Below are 21,772 nucleotides of genomic sequence, written 5' to 3' on the forward strand. Positions count from 1 at the left end.
ACCGGTCCATCCTAAAGGAGATCATTCCTGAGTGTTCATTGGAAGGACTGATGTCGAAGCTGAAACTCCAATACTTTGGCCACCTGATGTGAAGAACTGACTCGTTGGAAAAGACCCTGATGCTGAGAAAGATTGATGGAGGGAGAAGAAAGGGATGACAGAGGATGAGATGGTTGGATAGCATCACAGACTCAATGGAGATGAGTTGGTGATGGACAGGGAGGCCTGGCATGCTGCAGTCCATGGGGTCGCAGAGAGTCAGACACGACTGAGTAACTGAACTGAACTGAACTGATTATTTTGAATTAAAGGTACTAAGAAACATCCAGTGCAAGGACACTGTGTCCCTCCACTGGATGAAAGCAGGAGATAAAGCTTCCAGGGGAAGGTACCTCCCTGTACTGAGGGTAGAAGGCATCCTTATCACCAAAGACAGGGAATTTCGAGTTGAGAAACCCATGTAAACCAATATAAACATGTAAAATTTCCTGAGCTCTTTAGGAAGACAAGCCATCTCTGTGGAAACTTTTCATTAGAGCTTTGGAAACTTCTTCCTATGAGATCCTAGGACTAACTTCTCTGACCTGCATTCCACCTCAAGGTCTGTGCTTTTTAAAATAAGGAATAAAGTACAAATATATTTAATAGATTTTCAGAACTAAAAGATGTCTTAGACATGATTTGTGCTAACACATTCAGGACACAGATGAAAAGGTCCAAGTTCCTGTGATCTTGCCTAAGATCACAGACAGTGGCCAAGAAGAGGTTATTACCCTAGTCCAAAAATTCTAGTCCCCAAATTCTGTTGCACTATATTTAGTCTCACCGAAAACATAACGGGAAGCAGAGCTATTTCCAGTGAAGAACCTGTATTCATTCGTGCAACATTTATTGAGCTCCTCTGATGTGCCCGGTACCCTACAAGCTCCAGGAATAAAATGATGAAAATGACAGATACAGAGTCCACTTTTGCAACATATGACCAGCAGGAGAGATGAATTAAGCAAACAAATACAGCTCTCTCTTGAACAACACAGGGGTAAAGGGCCCTGACCCTACATGCAGTTGAAAATCTGGGTATAATTTATAGTTATCTCTCTGTATCTGTATCTAAGTTTCCACATCCGGGGATTCACCCAGCTGAGGATCATGTCGGTACTGTAGTATGTACTATTGACAAAAATTTGCATATAAGTGAACCTGTGCAGTTCAAACCCATGTTACTTAAGAGTCAACTGTAAATCAAACAATTACCTCTTGCAATAAAGGCTAAGAAGGAAATAGAAAACAGAAGGGCTGACTTTAGGCAGATTGGTCAAGGAAAATATCTCTGAGGAGGTGATGCTTAAGCTCAAGGTTGAGAAAGAGACAGCCAAGTTAAGAGCTAGGAGAAGTGTGTTCTAGGCTCAGGGATTGGTCAGTACAAAAGCCATGGAGGAAAAGGTCCCTGGGAAGTCAAAAATCTTCCAGAAAATCGAGATTACTACAGACTAGTGAATGAAGGCAAGACAGCACACATGACATGACATAAAAGCCAAATACATAAGACTTTGAAAGTCATGAGAAGTGGTATGGATTTTAAAATAAGTGTAAATAAAAGGCAATTTACAAAGAGGTATTAAGCCAGGAATTCCTGGCCAGTGTGGCTACTCTGTGAAAAACAGACTCCATAACATTCCTTCTTAACAGAACCTACATGTCATTGTCCTCTTGTTTTTCTTTGCAGAGGACATAGAAGATGCACAAAAAAACATGTGGAAGAGCAAGGCGAGGGTGAAAGCAAGGGCCCTACATTTTCAATCTTGGGATCTCCTTCCATGCCATGCTCTCTCTTGTGAATTAAATATCCCATGAAAATGAATGGAGTCTGGGAATTCCCTGGTGGTCCAGTGATTAAGAATCTGCCTGCCAATGCAGGGGGCAAGGATTCTATTCCTGGTTGGGGAACTAAGATCCCCACAAGCTGTGCAGTGGGGCCAAGAATATTTTTTTAATGTAAAAAATTAAATGAACAGGGTGCTTGGTTTGAATATTCTTTTGCCAGACACAGTTCTGGCATACAGCACTATCAATCAGAATCTCACCCTACAAAGATGAAGACAGGGAGGCAGAAGGAGATGAGATAAAAAGGCAGGAGGAAGGGAGAGCAATCTGTTTACCACCTCAGCAAGCCTGTTATAGTCAATAACAGTCTTCTTTGTCGTGGAATAAGTTAAGTGTACAGATGGTTTTTGGAAATAACAGTCAAAACAGAAACAAAGAGCATATGAAGAGAAAAAAAAAAGTGTATGAAGAGAAAACATTATAAGAACTGCCCTGTGAGGCAGCCCCACAGTCCACCTAGCCCAGGATTCTGTATTTTCTAGGAGACCCGAGGATGGTTGGTAAGAAGGTGTGGGGTTCCAGGTCAGCCTCAGGTGTCACTGCATCAATAAGCTTAGCTGTCACCAAGGAAAAATGTACAGTTGACCCTTGGACAATGCAGGGGGTAGGGATGGCAGCAGTTAGGAGCAACAACGCCCTCCAGTCAACAATCCAAGCATAGCATAGAGACTTTTCAGAGTGGTTAAGACTGCACTCTCAACTCAGGGGGCTGGGTCAATCCCTGGTTGGGGAACTAAGATCCCAAATGCCAGGCATCGCAGCCAAAAAAACCCCACAAAATCTGAGTATAACTGATAGTCAGCTCTTTATATACACTTTCTCTGTTATCTGTGGTTCCACGTGGGTGGGTCCAACCAACTACAGGTCATTTATTCATGTAGTATTTACTGCTGAAGAAAATGGAAAACCATGCAGTTCAAACCTGTGTTGTTCAAGGGTCAACTCTACAAACAGATCAGACAAGGTGAGCTTATTTGTTTATTTGTCTCAGGGGTGCATGGTACTTCTATGGACAAGTCAAAACAATGGCAAAATCTGGAAATACAAGTGAGTCCCCCAGTACCAAATCCAAATGCTCCAATCAGGGGTGTATGCTTTTTTGTTGCTGTTTTTAGACTCTTCTCTCCTTAAAAAGCTGAGTGGCCTCCAGCTCTCTGTTCCAACAGCCAAAGCTATGGATGCCAGTTGTGAGTTCAGCCTCTCTCCTCCCTCCGAACAGGAAATGTGCATGTTGTATGTGGATTAATTTCTGATATTTCTCACAGCGAAGGTTTTGGCTCCAGGCTCTTCCACCTTGAATCTGCCTCCCTGCAGGATGGAAACAGGGCCCAAGAGCAGCCTCATGCACTTTCTTGCTAGCAGGGCTGTGCCAACAGCATCTCCCTGCCCTGGCCTCCTTCAGCGTGAGACTTGGGGAAGATAGGAATGACGGCTTGGCAAGGTGAGGCCCAAGGAGCCTGGTGGACTCTGCAGGCCTGGAGATGCACACTCAGGGAGAGACGTGGCTTCATTTCCCACATTTTTTTTACACAAAGCATCATTATAGGGAAGTGCTTCCATATGGCCCACAGAAAATCTCAGCCAAAAACAGCTTCAGTTGGCCAGATTCAGAGCAGTAACAGACATGAAGGGGCCATAATGAAAAGCAAGGATGAGAAGCACCAGGTTTTCACACAGGCAGGCAGGCATCTTTGCTAACTTTAGCCTCAGCCCTAGAGCAGGCAGACAGAGCTTGGACTTGCCAGCAGCATGCCCCCAGCTCTACTAGCTCCCTTTAGAGATCTGTCTCTGAGATCCAGCTGCTCTTCCTTTGCAGAAATTATTCAAAAGTATTAAATGTTTTAAACCTTTTTCTCTAGTCACTAAGCACCCTTCTGCCACAATTATTCCTAAAGCTTGCACGGATATTTTGTTGTTCTGAAATTGTTTTTTCTACTGTTAATCCCTTTGCCAATGCTTTGCCCTAAAGAAGAAAGAAGTGATGTAGAGATCATAGCTTCCAGTGAAGAAAAGGATGGCTGGAGAGTAGGGTCATCTCCCTTTATCCTTCAGCCAATGTTAACTACATGTCAGACACTTTTTCCTACATAGTTTAATTTGATCCTCACAATGACCCTAAGAGCTGACTGAGTATAATTATTATCCCCATGGGTGAATCTGTTTGAGAGTCTTCTCTCAAGCAGCTGATTCTACCTCCTAATGAACAGAGTGTAAAAAGAAGAAGAAAAAACTGTTCTGGAACACAGTTAATTTCTCACCATGTTCTCCAAGGGCACCTAGAGTCACTCAGTTCTTAACATGGTGTGATTGTGTACCCACTCCTTTAGTCCTGGGAAAATCCTTCCCTCCATTCATTCTCTCATCTTCTATTTACTTCTAAACCCACTGCAATCATGCTTTGGTTTTAGCCAGAAATCATTGAAACCACTCTTGCTAAGGTCACAGATTTGGCTTCAAATTGCCAATGAGAAAATTTTGGACTTTTATTCCAGTTGACCTCGAAACAGCATTTCACATGGTCGACTATTACCTCCTTTTTTGGAATTACTTATTCCTTCAGCTCCCATACTGCTTCTGCTGAGTTCTGAGTTTACCTACTCTTCTCATTATCTTTTCACTTGAATCCCCTCACACTTTTTCCCTCGCTAAATTCTCATGCCTTCCTAATATATTGTATTTATTCTCTTTGGATAAACTCAGTTAATTTATAACTAAAGGGAATTCCCTGGTGGTCCAGTGGCTAAGATTCCACCTTCCCAATGCAGGGGGCCCAGGTTTGATCCCTGGTCAGAGAACTAGATTCCACGTGCTGCAACTAAGAGTTCGAATGCCGCAGCTAAAGATCCCATGTGTCACAATGAAGATGGAAGATCCCATGAGCTGCAACTAAGACCCGATGCAGCCATAAAAAGTTAATTACCTAAAAAATATATGTATTAAAAATGCATAACTAAAGACCATTAACAACAATGAACTGTCACATTTCAGATCAACTCTTTCACCCCAAACAAAATATAATTAACATCTGTTTGAAGGTACCAGAAAAGTAACAAAGCACTGAATACTTATGGGGCCACATTTCTGGAAAGAAGAAAACCCAAGGAGGTGAACCCTTATTTTTGGTATGCATTTCCTCTCCATACATTCCTTCCCCAGATGGACAGAAAAGAAATCCACCCAGCTGTTCAGGCTGGGAAATCTGCATCCTGAGAATAGCTTCCTCTTCTCTCTTACAGTTTTCACACTATGAATTAGCAAACTCTGCTGACTCTGTCTCCTAAATCTCTCTGCCCTCTCTGATCCTTTACCTCTCCTACCTCGCTACAACCCCGACGAAGATAAATGTGGCATCCTAGTTGGACTCCTTGCTTCCAGGCTCACCTCCACAAGTTGCCAGAATCACTTCATTAAAATGCAAATCTAATCAAGTCCCTCCACTGCCTAAATTGCTGTAATGACTTCACTGAACCTGAAACGTGACTCACAACAATGAAGGCCTTTATGATTCCTTCTGAATGCCACTGTTTCTTTCCTCCCACCCTAACCAATGTGCAATCCTAGGTTACTCAAGAAAGTCCAGGCTTCACTCTAATGTCACGCAATGAGCTTTGTGCTTCCTCTGCCTGGAAAACCCTCTCCACCCTCCACTCCTCCTCTACGGTTCTCCCCATTTTGGGAGAATGAGTAAAATCCCGTTTCATAGATTTCCCTAGCAGTCCAATGGTTAGGACTCTGTGCTCCCAATGCAAGGGGCACAGGTTCAATCCCTGGTGGGAAACTATGATCCCACAAGCCAATCAGTGTGGCCAAAAAAATAAATAAACTTTTGGCTTCCCTGATAGCTCAGTTGGTAAAGAATCTCTCTGCAATGCAGGAGACCCTGGTTTGATTCCTGGGTCGGGAAGATCCCCTGGAGAAGGGAAGAGCTACCAACTCCAGTATTCTGGCCTGGAGAATCCCATGGACCAATCCATGAGGTTGCAAAGAGTCAGACAGGACTGAGCGACTTTCACTTTCGTTTCTGTTTCATAAGTTAAATCCAAATAAACTCAAAGGAATAAGATTTTAAAGTAGGAACACACATACAAAAAAGCACTGGCAGAAGGCATACATGTATAATTTTTTTCTCTTTAAGGCAGGGGGTAGGCAAACTATACCCTGAGGGTCAAATTTAGCCTGCAGGCTAGTTTTGTAAATAAAACTTTATTGGAACACAGCTCTTCCCATTGGTTCACTGGTTGCCTGTGGCTGCTTTTCACCTGCAGCAGCAGTGCTGAGTAGCTAAGACAGAAACTATATAGGCTAAAAAGCCCTTAAATATTTCCTCTCTACCCCTTTACAGAAAAAGTTGACTGACCCATAATTTAAAAAAAAGCAGATATTACCAGACTTAAAAGGTGGAGAATTCTGTGTATCTATAATTTAGAAACTACTGATTCTACAAACAATACTGAAAGTCAAATGACAAACTGAGAATAGTAAAAACAGTTACAACAAATAGTACATATTCATGATACAAGTGAGGAAAAGATCACCATCCAAATAGGGAAAAGAGTAAATGACTTCAGCAGTTGATTGAAAGATAAAAAAGCATAAGTGGACAATAAATGCAGGACAATATTTCAATAAATATAGGATGATATTTTCTACCTTGTTAGCAATCAAAAGGGGGCAAAGAAATAATGACTCCTAGTTTACCTTAAAAAATCAGCAAATAAAAAAAAACAGTTGTACTCTGTATTGGCAAAAGTTCAAAGAAATAGGTAATCTAAGAAGAGGTAATGGGAATTAAAATTTGATCTATTACACTTTTGGGGAGAAATGTATCTTATAGAACACCAGTCAAAAGTTCTTACTACCTAAAAACCTTAGCAATGGGAAAACGTTATCATACTATCAGAGGGTCTAAAGCACATGCTGTTGTATGGTAATGTATTGGGTTTAAAACCTACGTTTTTCAGGAGACACGTGTGACTTTGACTGTCCCCGCACCAGCCTGCAGGTGGCGCCGTCACCAGCACAGACACCACAGTTGTCCTCCTTGGCGTTGCTCCCCAGTTGCCGGTCGCAGCCCACTGCCTGCAGACAGAAGATGGCGGTCAGGAGTGGATAGAGATATGGGCATATCAAACCTTATGTATTTCAGAAATCATACTGATGGTGTTGTCCTTCTTAAATGTATGAGTTGGCTCTCTTTGATGAGAACATAGATTTTAAAATATATAATAATAAATAAAGGGACTTCCCTGAGGATCCTGGGGTTAGGACCTCTGGATTTACCTCCCAATGCCCAGGATGTGTGAGTTTGATTCCTGGTTAGGAGCTAAGTTCCCACATGGCTCATGGCCAAAAAAAAAAAAAATCCCAAAACATAAAACAGAAGCAATATTGTAACAAATTCAATAAAGAATTTGAAAATGGTCAAATCAAAAAAAATCTTAAAAATAATAACATATACAGCTTTACAGGACCGTGTCATTTATATATAAGATTCTTATCCAAAGACCAAAGAATTAAAGATGAATGGAGGCTGCCCCTTGACACTCTCACCCTTAGCTTTTTTATTTATACTTCTAATTCAGCTATTTTATGTACATAAAATGAAAGGAACATTACAAATACTGCCTCTCTCCTCTTCCCCCAACCCCTTCCCTCTCTTTCTATCCTTACCCTAGTCCTGTTCTCTCATTTCTTCCCCCAGATGACCACTATTTTGAGGTTGATATATATCCTTCTGGTCCATAGTTTAATTTTTTTCTGTTTTAATCTCAATCTATACGTACATCCCTGGTCTTCAGATCATAAAGAATCTGCCTGCAATGCAGGAGACCTGGGTTCAATCCCTGGGTTGGGAAGATCCCCTGGAGAAAAGAATGGCAATCTACTCCAAGATTCTTGCCTGGAGAATCCCATGGACAGAGGAGCCTGGTGGTCTATAATCCATGGGGTCGCAAAGAGTCAGACACAACTAAGTGACTAACACACATACCTATATCTTATTCATAGTGATAAATCCATCTCTCTCAATATCTTGTATCTGGATCTTTATATCTCTTTCTGTATCATTATCTATATTTATACCTATATATCTTTACTTGTATATGTATATATATGTGTATATATTATTCTTATAAAAACTTTTATAAATAATTTTTAAAATATAAGGAGTTAACAAGAGATATATCTCAGAATACATTTATACTGACATCCTTCAGTCTCTTGTGAATTATTACTTTTTGTGAGTGAAGTGAAGTGAAGTGAAAGTCGCTCAGTCGTGTCCAACTCTTTGCGACCCCATGGGCTTATTATTATTAGTCCATGGAATTCTCCAGGCCAGAATACTGGAGTGGGTAGCCTATCCCTTCTCCAGCAGATCTCCCAACCCAGGAGTTGAACCAGGGTCTCCTGCATCGCAGGTGGATTCTTTACCCACTGAGCTATGAGGGAAGCTTTTGTGAGTACTGTGTGTGTATCTGCTGAACTGTGAGCTTCCTTATATGAGAAAAAGGGCTACGTCTTATATTTCTTTTTATTTTATTAATATGACTTTTACATGACATATGCCCAGTAATATTAACACTAACTAATGAGCTTGTTTATTTCTAACTCTCTGCACACATTCAGTGTTATTTGTATTTATATGCTTGGTGGTTAAATACAGAGACCTTGGAGGCCTACCCAGCCCTACCACCCTTCTCAAGATGCAGGATGTAAAACAATGCAAACTACTCCAGGAGACTCATTTTCCTCAAGAGTAAAATAGGGACACTTAGACATGCTTCACACAGGGTCTATACTAGGAACGAAATGAGAAAATACATGTAAAACTCCTCGTACAGTGATTAGAATACTCGAAGGGCTCAACAAAAGAGAGCCCCCTGAATCACCTCTCTCTGTTTTTCATTTTGCCTGGACTCCCGGGTTGAGCCCCTACGCTTCGGCTTGGGGGAACTGCTGGATCAGAGTCTGTATCCAAGGTGTTGACGGGAATATAAAACTGGAGGAAGTCAAAACCACATCTATAGACTATTCTTTCCGAAGTGCTGCTGCTGAAGGGAAGGAACAAGATCAAATGAAAGTTTCAAGGGGAGGTGGGAAAAGTTCCAAGGAAGTTTGAGGAAAAGCCTATGATTAGAGATATTTTCAAATTCACAGAGGGATGTCGTGAAGAAAGGCTTTACATTTGTTTTGTGTATTTTCAAATGGTGAAAGCTACGGGTTTAGGTGTAATTTAGTTCAATATGAGAACGTATTTAGAGTCAGAGTTATCCAACAATAAATATTCAATCACAGGCTAGGTAGGAGACTTTGGGACAGGAAAACTGGAGAGGGGATTAAATTATTTGATGAGCAGCTGAATCCTCTGAGACCCCTTTCATTCTGATTATATGAATTTTTATAAAGATTATAGTGAAATAGTAATAATAATAGTTGATTTTTATTGAATGCTGGTGCTATGCCAAGCATGTAATACACATTATTCCATTTAATTTTCATGGCCACCTTTTGATACCTTTTATCTCTATTTTACAAATCTGACTGTTTCTGAGGTTACATGACTTTCCAACATTACACAACTAGTATATTGTTTGAATATCCAGGTCCTCTAACACTAGAATCTTATCACTATGCTCTACTTTCCTCACCTTTAGTATCAGCAGATGGACAACAACAAACCCAGTTATACAGGCTATAATATTAATATTTACTAAGTACATGTGGAATAACTTAAGAGTGATTGATTTTGGAACCATACTTGCATTTTTAAGATTCAATCAATGAGTAACTTGTGTTCAAGCAACTTTCTCCAAGGGGAGTAATTCTACCATTAAATTATAGAAATACTGTTCCTGGGCCAAGCTCTGTCCTCACACATGTGAGTCCCTGAGCACTTCACATTTCATGAGAATGAGAATCGCTCTTTATCTGGTCATCCAGGAAGGGTGTGGGTTTAGGAGCTAGGATGGGCTTATTTTGAAGAGTGTTTAGAGCTTTGCAAGATCTTGGGCAATCAAATACCTCCCTGAGCACTGATATTTATTTCATAATTTTTAAAGCTATAGTTCATCCAAATCTTGCAGCCAAAAAAAGCATGTGAAAACATCACAGAAAAATAATATCTGAAAAGATCTGATTGCCTTGTGATTCATAAGAGATAAGCCAAAACTGCCCTTGAAATTGAGGGACTACTGAATATTGGCTCTCAGATCTCATCATAATCAACAATGAGCAACTTTTAAAGAATTTCCTGAAGCATTTTCAAGTTCAGTGACTTCTCCTGAAGTCAAGATCTCTAGCTGTAATGATTTAAAAATCACTAATTGATAAACATATCAATAAAATGTATTAATACCCACACAGCCAATTTGTATAGAGCCAGGCATTACAGAGTCTAAATTAATAAGATGTGATTCCTATTTTGCAGTACAGTTGATAAGACAAGTTACACAAGACAGGGGATAATATAAATAAAAATTTAAAATATATGAGCAGTGCTTTGGGGAATAAATACTCATATATAAATCGTCACTTCAGCAAAGGATTATTTCATAGTTCCAGCCTATGATTTCTGACACTGTTCATAGAAGTCAGTGTTTAAATAAGGGTCTTTACTCCAGATGGAGCAAAGTATGAATTTCCCAGATCAGTCAAATTTAATCCTTCAAGAAGCAAATAATTTTTTCAGTCAACTCCTGTTTGAGATCTCTGAAAATTGAATTCTACATTACAAAAATTCTAACATTTCTGCCTAAAAAATCAGAGTATATGGAGCTATGGCAGTCATTAAGTTCAGTTCAGTTGCTCAGTCGTGTCCGACTCTTTGCGACCCCATGAATCGCAGCATGCCAGGCCTCCCTGTCCATCACTAACTCCCGGAGTTCACTCAGGCTCATGTCCATCGAGTCAGTGATGCCATCCAGCCATCTCATCCTCTGTCGTCCCCTTCTCCTCCTGCCCCCAATCCCTCCCAGCATCAGAGTCTTTTCCAATGAGTCAACTCTTCGCATGAGGTGGCCAAAGTATTGGAGTTTCAGCTTCAGCATCAGTCCCTCCAATGAACACCCAGGACTGATCTCCTTTAGGATGGACTGGTTGGATCTCCTCGCAGTCCAAGGGACTCTCAAGAGTCTTCTCCAACAACACAGTTCAAAAGCGTCAATTCTTTGATGCTCAGCCTTCTTCACAGTCCAACTCTCACATCCATACATGACCACTGGAAAAACCATAGCCTTGACTGGACAGACCTTTGTTGGCAAAGTGATGTCTCTGCTTTTCGATATGCTATCTAGGTTGGTCATAACTTTCCTTTCAAGGAGTAAGCGTCTTTTAATTTCATGGCTGCAGTCACCATCTGCAGTGATTTTGGAGCCCAGAAAAATAAAGTCTGACACTCTTTCCACTGTTTCCCCATCTATTTCCCATGAAGTGATGGGACCAGATGCCATGATCTTTGTTTTCTGACTGTCTTCACTTTCATCAAGAGGTTTTTGAGTTCCTCTTCACTTTCTGCCATAAGGGTGGTGTCATCTGCATATCTGAGGTTATTGATATTTCTCCCGGCAATCTTGATTCCAGCTTGTGCTTCTTCCAGCCCAGCGTTTCTCTTGATGTACTCTGCATATAAGTTAAATAAGCAGGGTGACAATATACAGCCTTGACGTACTCCTTTTCCTATTTGGAACCAGTCTGTTGTTCCATGTCCAGTTCTAACTGTTGCTTCCTGATCTGCATACAAATTTCGCAAGAGGCAGGTCACGTGGTCTGGTATTCCCAAATCTTTCAGAATTTTCCACAGTCATTAGGAATATTCATAAATAATTAGTTTCTCCCTTCAGCCCATGGAGGACTGCACTTCCCCACTCCCTTAGAAATAAGTGTGGTCACTGACTGTCTTTGGCCAATGAAATATGAGTCTAAGTGTCTGCATCACTTTGATTAGAAGCTTCAAGGGTCAGCACATGAGTCACATGTTCCTCTCCTCACTACTGTAGTTATTATGCAAAATGCGTGTGCAAATAAAGGCTCCTTCAGTCTGGGTCTCTGAGACATTCAAGGGCAGAGACCCCTACTGACAGCATATATAATAAAAGAATAAAGTCATAAACTCTGACCTTTGGGAAAATTAGTCAACAGTAAACATCAAATAAGATGGTTTATGAGTAGAAGAGAAAGGAAGAGAGATTGGTGAGGCCACCAAGGAAGACTGGCTAGTCCAGTTTTGAAGTAAAAAGGTGAAAGTAGAGAGGGAAAAAAAGTGAAACGTGAGAAATTTGATAGAAGCATCAGAATAGAGGAGACAAAAGCAAATACACTTGGTGACCACAGCGTGAGTTCAGGAAGGTGACACTGAGAATTGTGGTGTCATAAACAGAAATGAATAGATAGCAGTTTGAATAACTAGTGGATCTGGGAAGAACAATACTAGTTCATTTGAGAAGGGGTGGGGACTGGAGGAATTCCCATGGTGTATTGGAGGAATTTGTGGAACCTAATGTCTAGAGAGCAACACAACACTGTAAACAACTGTACGCCAACAAAATTTTTTTAAGAAAAGGATGACTCCAAGGTGTTGTGGTGAGCAACTGGAGATTGTTTTCCAGATGGAGGGATGTAGGAAGGAGAAGCTCATCTCATAAGCAAGACCAAGGTTCCTCCAAGCATAAGAAGTCAGAGATACCTGGCAGGGCCTGACACTTAGTAGATGGTTAGGGACATTTGCTACTATTACTGCTGTATTTGTTATGAACATAATAGGGTAGATGGAATAGTAAGCATTCCCTATGTTTACAGTTTTTTCCAGTGATCAAAGGAATGGAGTAGAATTCTATCCCTTCCCAACAATCCCCACACTGTCTCAGCAACCTGTCATAGTCCTCTGAGTCCTCACCCCTATTACAAGCCATGGCGGATTATACTTCAGTCACATTCATCACAGCTTTGCAAAGATCACTCTAAAAAGTACACTCATGCTAACTACTTAGTAAATAAGTCACTGCTCCCACAGGCCTCAAACAATGAATTACTTTTAACAAGAAAATTCAGAGAACCTATCAATACCAATAAATCAGTAGTTCTCAAAGCGGGGTCTCTGGGCTAGCAGCATCAGCACCTCCTGGGAACTTGTTAGAAAGCAAATTTTGAAGCCTTACCCTAGATCTTTTGGGTCAAAAGGTCTGGAATGGGGTTCAGAATACTGTGTTTTAACAAGTCCCTCAGGTGATTCTGATGTACTTTCAAGTTGGAGAACCACTAATCTAGAAAAATCCACAAGTCATATATTATAGTCTTTTGACTCTATAAGGGCAAAATTTACACTATTTTGAATAAGTAAAATATAATCTATAGGTGAATAACACTCCTTAAAATACGTTTTACATTAAAATCCTTAAAGGCAATATTTTGTCTGCATGAACAGAAGTACAGAAGAGAAAGGTTATCTTTACTGACAGTGGTCATGGCACCGGCTGGAGACAGGGGCCCGGGAAGCAGGTGTGGCTTACCTGGCAGATGCCACTGATACACATGTCCAAGGAGTCAGCAGTGCACCGAGTCCCATCCAGGACTTTGGGTGCCAGCTCCACCACCAAGTTTTGTCCCCGGGCCTGACACCTGAGTGCGCAGGGGGCGGCAGGGTCGTTGTACTGTGGAAGCCATTCATAATAACGTCCCTGGTACTGAACATCATTGTAGGCTGAACACTGCTGGGCTCGGAAGTCCTCTGCGTCTGGAGGGCAGTCCTAAAGTAGAGAAAAAGGGCCACAGGCACATCACAAGGTGAGGTGGGCCAGCATAAGGCTGAGCAAGAGTCCCATGAGAGCACACCCCCACTTCCTTCTCTCCGGAAGTCACTTCATTCCTATGGGGAGAGTGGTGGGAGGGGGTTCAGGATTGGGAACACGTGTACACCCGTGGTGGATTCACGTTAATGTATGGCAAAACCAATACAATATTGTAAAGTAAAAAAAATTTTTTTTTAATGTTAAAAAAAAAAAAAAACAAACTTCAGAATCTTCAGTGTGGAGTTCTACTGTGGAATTTTCTGATCACGGAGGGAATCACCTAATTTATTCTGATTGTTTTTCCACTCAGGTAGTTTTTTTCAGATAATTAAAGCTTACCCTATGTAAATGCCAAATTCTGCTCTATTTTAAGCATACTGAATATAAATTTTCAAACATATTACATAACCTCTTTGTTTTTCAAACAAGGGAAATGGAATGTTTTTGGAGTTTTCCCAGTGACCTAAGGTCTTCCATAGGAAATATTAATCATCATCCATGCCTTCAGGAGCCATTTCAACGTAAATGATTATTAGCCATTATTTTAACTGGCCCCAAATTGCTGCACTAATGTGGGAATTTGCGTTTGTTTCACTATTTTTGTCATCTAGTTCATAGCCTTTCCTCTCTTTCTCTCAGGCCCCCAGCCATCACTTTACTGGTACCCAGTGCCTGCCTTTGACTGGCTCTAGAATGGAAAGAGACAACATAGCTTTTTCAAGTCTTGTCTACAACAAAAAGCAAATAAGCAGCCCCAAGGAGCTCACATGTGAAAGTCGTGGCCTGTTTGCGACCCTAGTCCATGGAATTCTCTAGGCCAGAATGCTGGAGTGGGTAGCGTCTCCCTTCTCCAGGGGATCTTCCCAACCCAGGGATCAAACTCTGGTCTCCTGCATTGTAGCCAGATTCTTTACCAGCTGAGCCACAAGGGAAGCCCAAGAATACTGGAGTGGGGAGCCTATCCCTTCTCCAGCAGATCTTCCAGACCCAGGAATCGAACTGGGGTCTCCTGCATTGCAGGCAGATTCTTTACCAACTGAGCTATCAGGGAAGCCCCAAGGAGCTGTCATACTAAAGGTAAAAAGTGTCTGTACAAGTTTTGATGACTCAAGGATCTTATTAATTACTAACGGATCTCATCAGACATTTCCAAAGCAAGATGCTGAATGACAAAAACGCTACTTTACTCTTCAAAACTGAGAACAGACTTCCCAATTAATGGGAATGAATTTACTTTTTAATTAAATAAAATAGATTCAGAGAGGTGATTTTTTTTCATATTGCAAAAGAAATAAATGTTCATTGTAAAAACTCTGGGAATAGTTTCTATTCAAAAAAAGAATAACAAAGATTCTTCTACATAAATCTTTGACCAAATTTTATTATTTCCCAAAGACAAACTTATGGAAATAAAATTTCTGAGAAACAGGGTATATTTCATGAGCATTTCAAAATATTGCCTCATTGCCCTCCAGAAAGGTCTTATTATCATCGGGATACATAAGTTCCCTTTTCTCAGTATCTCTTCTCAGTTTGGATATAATTTTCCAAAATTTTTTCTAATCATAAGTGTTAAATAGAATTTCAATATTTTTTAAATTTCAATGTTTTAATTTGCATTTCTTTTCATTATTTAGGTTTAGTATCTTTTCATGTGTATTTGCCTCTTGCATTAATTCTTCTAAAATTTGGTTTTTGTCCTTCATTTATCTATGGAATGTTTGTGTTTTTATTATTTTAACAGATAAAGCTATTAAATTTCATAGTGAAGTTATCAACTCTTTGTTGTTGCATTGAAAATATTTTTTCATTTAATTTTGTTTCTGGTGCTTTGTGAAGTCAAAAAGTTTTGAATTTTTATGTAGTCATATTCATATTTCCTTTCAAGGTTTCTTTCTTTACTAATGAGATATGCTTTTCCCACCCTGCCATGAAAAAAGATAAACACTTAAATGTATTTTTCTAGTTCTTTTATAGTTTAGCAACTATGCTTAACTCTTTATTGCATTTGGAATTTATTTGATCTATGGGGTAAGGTAGAACTCTAACTTTATTTTTCTGCAAATAGTTATTAACAGATTATCAGCCAGAATTTTAAAATATAATTTCTTCTATTTATCCTCTTTTCACTACTTGATTTTTATATTTTACTATGTTTATGCTTTAGACCTTTATAAAATGCCTCAAATCCTTTGAATATAGTACTGTCCATGGAATTCTCCAGGCCAGAATACTGGATTGGGTAGCTTTTTCCTCCTCCAGCGGATCTTCCCAACCCAGGGATCGAACCAGGGTCTCCTGCATTGCAGGCAGATTCTTTACCAACTGAGCTATCAGGGAAGCCTTTTTTGAATATAGGTAGGGAATACATAAAATATAATTAATAAACTTTCCCCTGGAATTACTTGTATTACTTTGTCGTGAATTAATCTAAAATCTTATATTGTGTCCACATTTTTCTTTGTTTTAGCAAGATTAACCCTTAACCAAGGTCACACATATGAAAAAATCAAGTTGAAGAAGATTAAGACCAGATGACATTTTTCTCTTGGAATAAGGGCTTTGTCTTCCATCTAGCCATAGAGAAGATCATCAGTAATAAAATTATCTCAACTCCTCTTTCCTCAACCATGGCCTATTTTCTCTATATCTGACTCTTTGAAATCCAAACCAGAGAATTTAAGAGAGCAAGGTAAAAATAACTTCCCCGGCATCATACCCACTTACCATTCTAAACGTGCTCCAGGAACTGCAAGTGCTAGCTGACTCTTGAATGTCTTAAACCCCCCAAACCAATGAAGCTTTACAAAATCAACTAATTAACTGAAAACAGCTAGGAAGCTAGCCGAAGCTGAGCCCTTGCTGAAGGGGTGGCCAGGTTGGTCTGTGTGACCCAGTCTCCTTTGCCAAGGCTGACTGTCAGAGGCAAACAACTAGTTCATGCCGGGTCAACCTTTCCCAGGAATTTGGAATTGCAACAGAAAAGTTGAAGCTGAGAACTCACGTTAGTCTGGGCTAGGCTAGTCATTTTTTTATGTGATGCATGTTGAAGGAAAGTGAGCCACTTCCCACAGCAAGGAAGAAATAATTAGACATGAAAGAAGGTCAGATCACAAACCATGGGTTTCAATTGAAGGAGTAAGTAACCCGGGCTTCACTTTCTGATTCCTGGGTCCTCGAGATGTGCTTATGCCTAAATTCCACTAAACATCCACCCACCCATTCAGTGAATTCCATTTCTTTAAGCCAATCTTGCTGCTGGCTGCTGCTGCTAAGTCGCTTCAGTCGTGTCTGACTCTGTGCGACCCCAGAGATGGCAGCCCACCAGGCTCCCCCATCCCTGGGATTCTCCAGGCGAGAACACTGGAGTGGGTTGCCATTTCCTTCTCCAGTGCATGAAAGTAAAAGTGAAAGTGAAGTCACTCAGTCGTATCCGACTCCTAGCGACCCCATGGACTGCAGCCTACCAGGCTCCTCCGTCCATGGGATTTTCCAGGCAAGAGTACTGGAGTGGGGTGCCATTGCCTTCTCCAGGCTAATCTTACTGGGCTTCTATTCCTTACAAATGATGACCCCTGATTAAGACAGCCATATATCTGGACAGTGTTTTCTTGTTTACCAGGAAATATCACTGACATTCTCTCGTCATAACCACCCTTCACGTGGGGTAGGTCAGGATTATCATTAGCCTCGTTTTCATAAAGGGAGGAAACAGATCCAGAAGGTCTTCAGTTGCTAGCCCAAAGACAGACAACTAGAATATGACAGAGCCAAGACTGAGGCCCAAAGTAATGAGCATTCCATTCCATGATACTGCTTTCTAGTCATTCTGGGGGACAGTGACTACTTATATTAATGCTTTCATTCACATGGTGCTCTTCCAGTGTCAACACTAAGCCTGTCTAGTCTGTTTCAGCTGGGTCCCATGCCCTGGCTCGAGACAATCTAGGGATCCTTGTGTCTAAAGTTTAGTTGATGTTTAGGAAGCTTGGATGCCAAACATCCTTCTGCTTCCCTTTCCCTGAGAAGTGTTTTTTCACATCAGTTAAGTTCAAGACAACACTCATTTATTAAATATATTTATGGGTTTTGCCCAGGTGACATGCTGTGAGGAACACAAAAGAAAAATATCATCCATAAGCTACCTAGTTAGCTTGTTATCTTATTGATGATGTAGAATCTATGTACATGGAATTCATTGAAACAGTAGGTTATCTATTGCTGTTTGTAGACTTATAGCAGGATTTTGCAATGAAAGAAATAAAATTGTTATCCAAAAATTAAATTTAAAATTGAATAAACAGAGTTGATTAGGAAAGAATCAATCTGATAAGGAGAGAATAGATCCTAATCAGGAAGACTTGACTCAGTCAGGAAGGAGTAGCCAGCCTGGGAGGCACAGAAATGGAAAAGGAGAAGGAGGAGGAGAGAGATGAAGAGGAAGATAAGGAGGGGAAAAGATGGGGGGAAGGGAAGATGGAGAAGGAGGTGGAGAGGGAATGAGATACAGCAGAAAACAAACAGCACCCATTCAAGGACCATTCTAAAGACAGAGGTCTCCCTTTTTATGCGAGAGAGACCATTTCCTAAGAGATGATTTATACAATGAGATTGGACCAAACTTTAATTTGGATTAGATATATTCCCCTAGATAACCAATGAGTAGGGACTCAGGAGAAATACAATTTTTGTATAAGCAAATATGAACATTTTGTCTTATCTTCCTATCCATATTATAGTATGAGCTAAATTCCATGATCCTCTTACATAGCAAATGCCAAATTTCCCAGCATAAAAATAAATTACCATAGGTGACCATTATCAGCTAGAATAAGCAAATGATGCATCATGAAGAAGTAACAGTTCAGAAAGGACCTAAAGGGTGATATGATGTGTATAGGACAAGATACGAGAGACAACATAAGCAAAAGGCAAACCGTAGAAATAAGTTCAATATCCATGAGGCACAGCCTTGTCCAGCCAGGATGAATAAGATATAAATCTCACCAACTGCTGGAGGGCCTGAAATGCAAGTGAGGGGAATTGAAAGCAATAAAGACCTACAGTGGGGAGTGACACAGAAAAGGGACACAATACATGGCATTTTAGGAGGGCCAGGATGATAGCAAGATGGGCTGGAGTTCTGGAGACAGATATGAGAGGAAGAGGTCCTTGCCTAAAGCAGGAACAATGGGGGGAAAAAAAAACAGCTCTAAGAAAAAACTGTCAGAAATTAGAAATTAGAAAAATTAGAAATCAGAAATTAGAAAAAATGAATATAGGATCCTGAGTATAAAGAATCTTTCAGGGGTACATCAAATGTTACCTCTTCTGGAAAATTGTCAGGGAGCCCAGGGAACCCACTGTGCAGAATTATGCACACCTCAGTCTGTGTTCGTATAAAAATGTGTTTAGGCTACAAAAACACTCTTTCCAAATGATGATAAACTCATTTTAAAAAATATGTTCCCTTTGCTCTCTTCTAGCTTTACCTTTAATCCCATAAAGCCTGGTATAAAAACATATGAGTGAGTGAATTCAGGTGTAAGGCCTCCTTGCTGACATGCACGACTGCTCTTGGAACTTCTCCACTTCTCCATATACCCCTGATAAGGATAATTCTTCCCTAAGGCCTCAGTGGCCCAGCCCTGGCTGCAAGAGTCCATGCTGAGTGCTGATCGGAGGATCATGTCTGAGGACAGCCATTACCTGAAGCCATAGGACTGCACACACAGGTATGCTCTGTTCCCTTCACCTCACAGGCCTTCCAGCCCAAAGTCTCATCTCCCCTAATCACTTTCAACTTTGTAGGGAGTATGAGAATTAAATTTACATATTCATGAAAAGGCACTCAGAACAATGCCTAGGATTTTTAGTAGTACTTAATGAGTCTGAGCCATTGTTGTTGCTGTTATTATTGATTTTGGTTAGGAGTTAGAAAGCTGATACACAAGTGAAAAATTACATGGTCCTAAAGCTGAGAGCCTGAGCCTTCAAATAACCAGGAACAGAAAAGTATTAGCAACCTTGGGAACAGGACTGAATGTCAGGTCTCCAGGGCTCACTGGCAGTGGCTTCTGCTTCTCAATACAGCACACTCCCCTCCGTGGACACTAAGTGACATCCCTTGGATGGAATGGGAGGTCTTGCAGTCCCATCACATAGGGCTCTCAGGTCCCCAGCACTGTAGGTGCAGGCATCTTTGGATCACGAAGCAAGTTTCCCTTATAAAAGAGTGCCTGACCTGGGAATCACTGAAGGCAGCTTCCTTCAGAGGAGTGGGCGACATGCCCCATCCCCATGGACAGGGGAGCCACTGACTATTGAACTAGTGTGGCCTATTTCAGTGAGGACATTGGAAGCACTGAGAAGCAACAGCAGGACTCATAACTCAGTTCTCCTTCCACTTGATGAGGGCTGCAGAACAGTCTCCACTCCTGCTCTCTGGACTCCTTGGAGATTTCAAAAAGGTTATTCTAAATTCCTAATTAATGAAACAGGAAGCATCTCAAGTAATTACATGTAAAAAAGAAACCAAGATGTGACCATATTCGTACCCTGAGTTCATTCTGGTTAAATCCACTTATGGGGCTTCCCAAGGTGGTTCTAGTGGTAAAGAACCCACCTGCCCAAGCAGGAGACATGAGAGACACAGGTTCGATCCCTGGGTCAGGAAGATCCCCTGGAGGAGGGCACGGTAACCCACTCCAGTATTCTTGCCTGGAGAATCCCATGGACAGAGGAGCCTGGCGGGCTACAGTCCAAGGGGTCAGAAAAGAGTTGGACATGACTGAATCGACTCAGCATGCATGTATGCACATAGACTTACGGCATTGGACACCCTTGCAAGGTTTCTATAATCACTTCTGAAAAGGAGCAGATCTTCTACAGATCATCAACCCTGCAGCTAGGGCTGCCTTTATCCATGTGGTCTGTAGCAGGGCTTGAGTATCATGGCTGCAGATTGGCACATGGAGAGGGAGGGGTACCCTGAATACTACTGATATGAGAGATCTGCCACAGGGTGCCCTTCTTCCCTGTAAAGAATGTTGTTGGAAACTCTGCATTTGTAATGGCAAGTGCAGAAATTAATGTCCTATTCTAATTAAATCTCTCTAACAACCCTCGTAGGACTCCAACTCTAAGAAACAGAAGAGGGTGACATTTATATGGCTGTCCTCTCCACTAGCTCCCACCTCCTAAGCATCTCCTTCTTACCAGCCTAGAGGTGGTGAAGATTTCTGCAGATTCCTCTGAGGGGGGGCATCAGTTAGAGACCAAGGTACTCTCAAGACCCTCAGAGCCTCAAAGGCATCAGACCTTCACTCAAACCAAAGTTTGAGTTTGACCATTGCAACCAATATGCACCAATATTAGAGATTATGTTTTATCTCTATGTTGTATGGCCCAATAATCCTAGACCTTTATCACCTTTATCTCTTGTGCTGAAAAGAGCAGTCTTTTGGAATTAGCTAGAACAGAGTCTCTCACACACACACACCCTAGAATGAAATCTCAGAATGAAATATCTTGATCTGGGCATTTAAAATGAATCCCCCAGATAGCTTCAGAGAGTACTGCTTGACAGTACTGTTGTGAAATTTATTCTGAAATGACTGCAAGGAATTTGCCATATCACTTTGTCTGAGAAGACAAGCTGTTCCATGGTGTTCATCAGAATAATGCACCTTCCCCAAAGATGGTCAAAACATAATCCCTAGGACCTGTGACTAGGCTACCTTATATGGCAAAAGGGGCTTTGCCCAAAGCATCCTTTGACTACGGTTAAGGACCCTGAGGTGGGGAGATTATCCTAGATTATCTGGGTATGTGAAACTTGTTCAGTTGTCATCAAAGGCCAATGTGACTACATAAAAATGGACAGAGAGATGTAGTGTTGCTGGCTTTGAAGATGGAAAAGGGGTCCACAAGCCAAGGAATGAGGGCAGCCTCTAGAAGTTGGAAAAGACAAAGAAAATAGATCCTTCCCTGGAGACTCCAGAAGGAATGCAGACCTGCCAACACATATTAATTTTAGCCCAATAAGATAAATTTGTGTTGCTGTAAGCAAGTGTGTTGTAATGCATTACAGCAGCAATTAAAAAATA

At 41.0% G+C, this 21,772-nt stretch overlaps 1 protein-coding gene across 8 annotated transcripts in view; it reads right to left on the reverse strand.

Moving 5' to 3' along the window:
• ADAMTSL3 (ADAMTS like 3) overlaps nt 1–21,772 on the reverse strand; it is a 380,959-nt gene that overhangs the window by 203,412 nt on the left and 155,775 nt on the right. For all 8 annotated transcript variants that reach the window (XR_011562580.1, XR_011562581.1, XM_070775206.1 and 5 more), the window contains 2 exons: nt 13,386–13,622; nt 6,837–6,963 (listed from right to left, as the gene is read on the reverse strand). Coding sequence is in view for 6 of the 8 variants with exons in the window: in XM_070775206.1 (XP_070631307.1) it covers nt 6,837–6,963; nt 13,386–13,622 (364 nt within the window). In the remaining 2 variants the exon portion in view is untranslated. The remainder of the gene's footprint in view (nt 1–6,836; nt 6,964–13,385; nt 13,623–21,772) is intronic.

Source organism: Bos indicus, chromosome 21, assembly GCF_029378745.1.
Source record: "Bos indicus isolate NIAB-ARS_2022 breed Sahiwal x Tharparkar chromosome 21, NIAB-ARS_B.indTharparkar_mat_pri_1.0, whole genome shotgun sequence".
Classification (NCBI taxonomy): Eukaryota; Metazoa; Chordata; class Mammalia; order Artiodactyla; family Bovidae; genus Bos; species Bos indicus.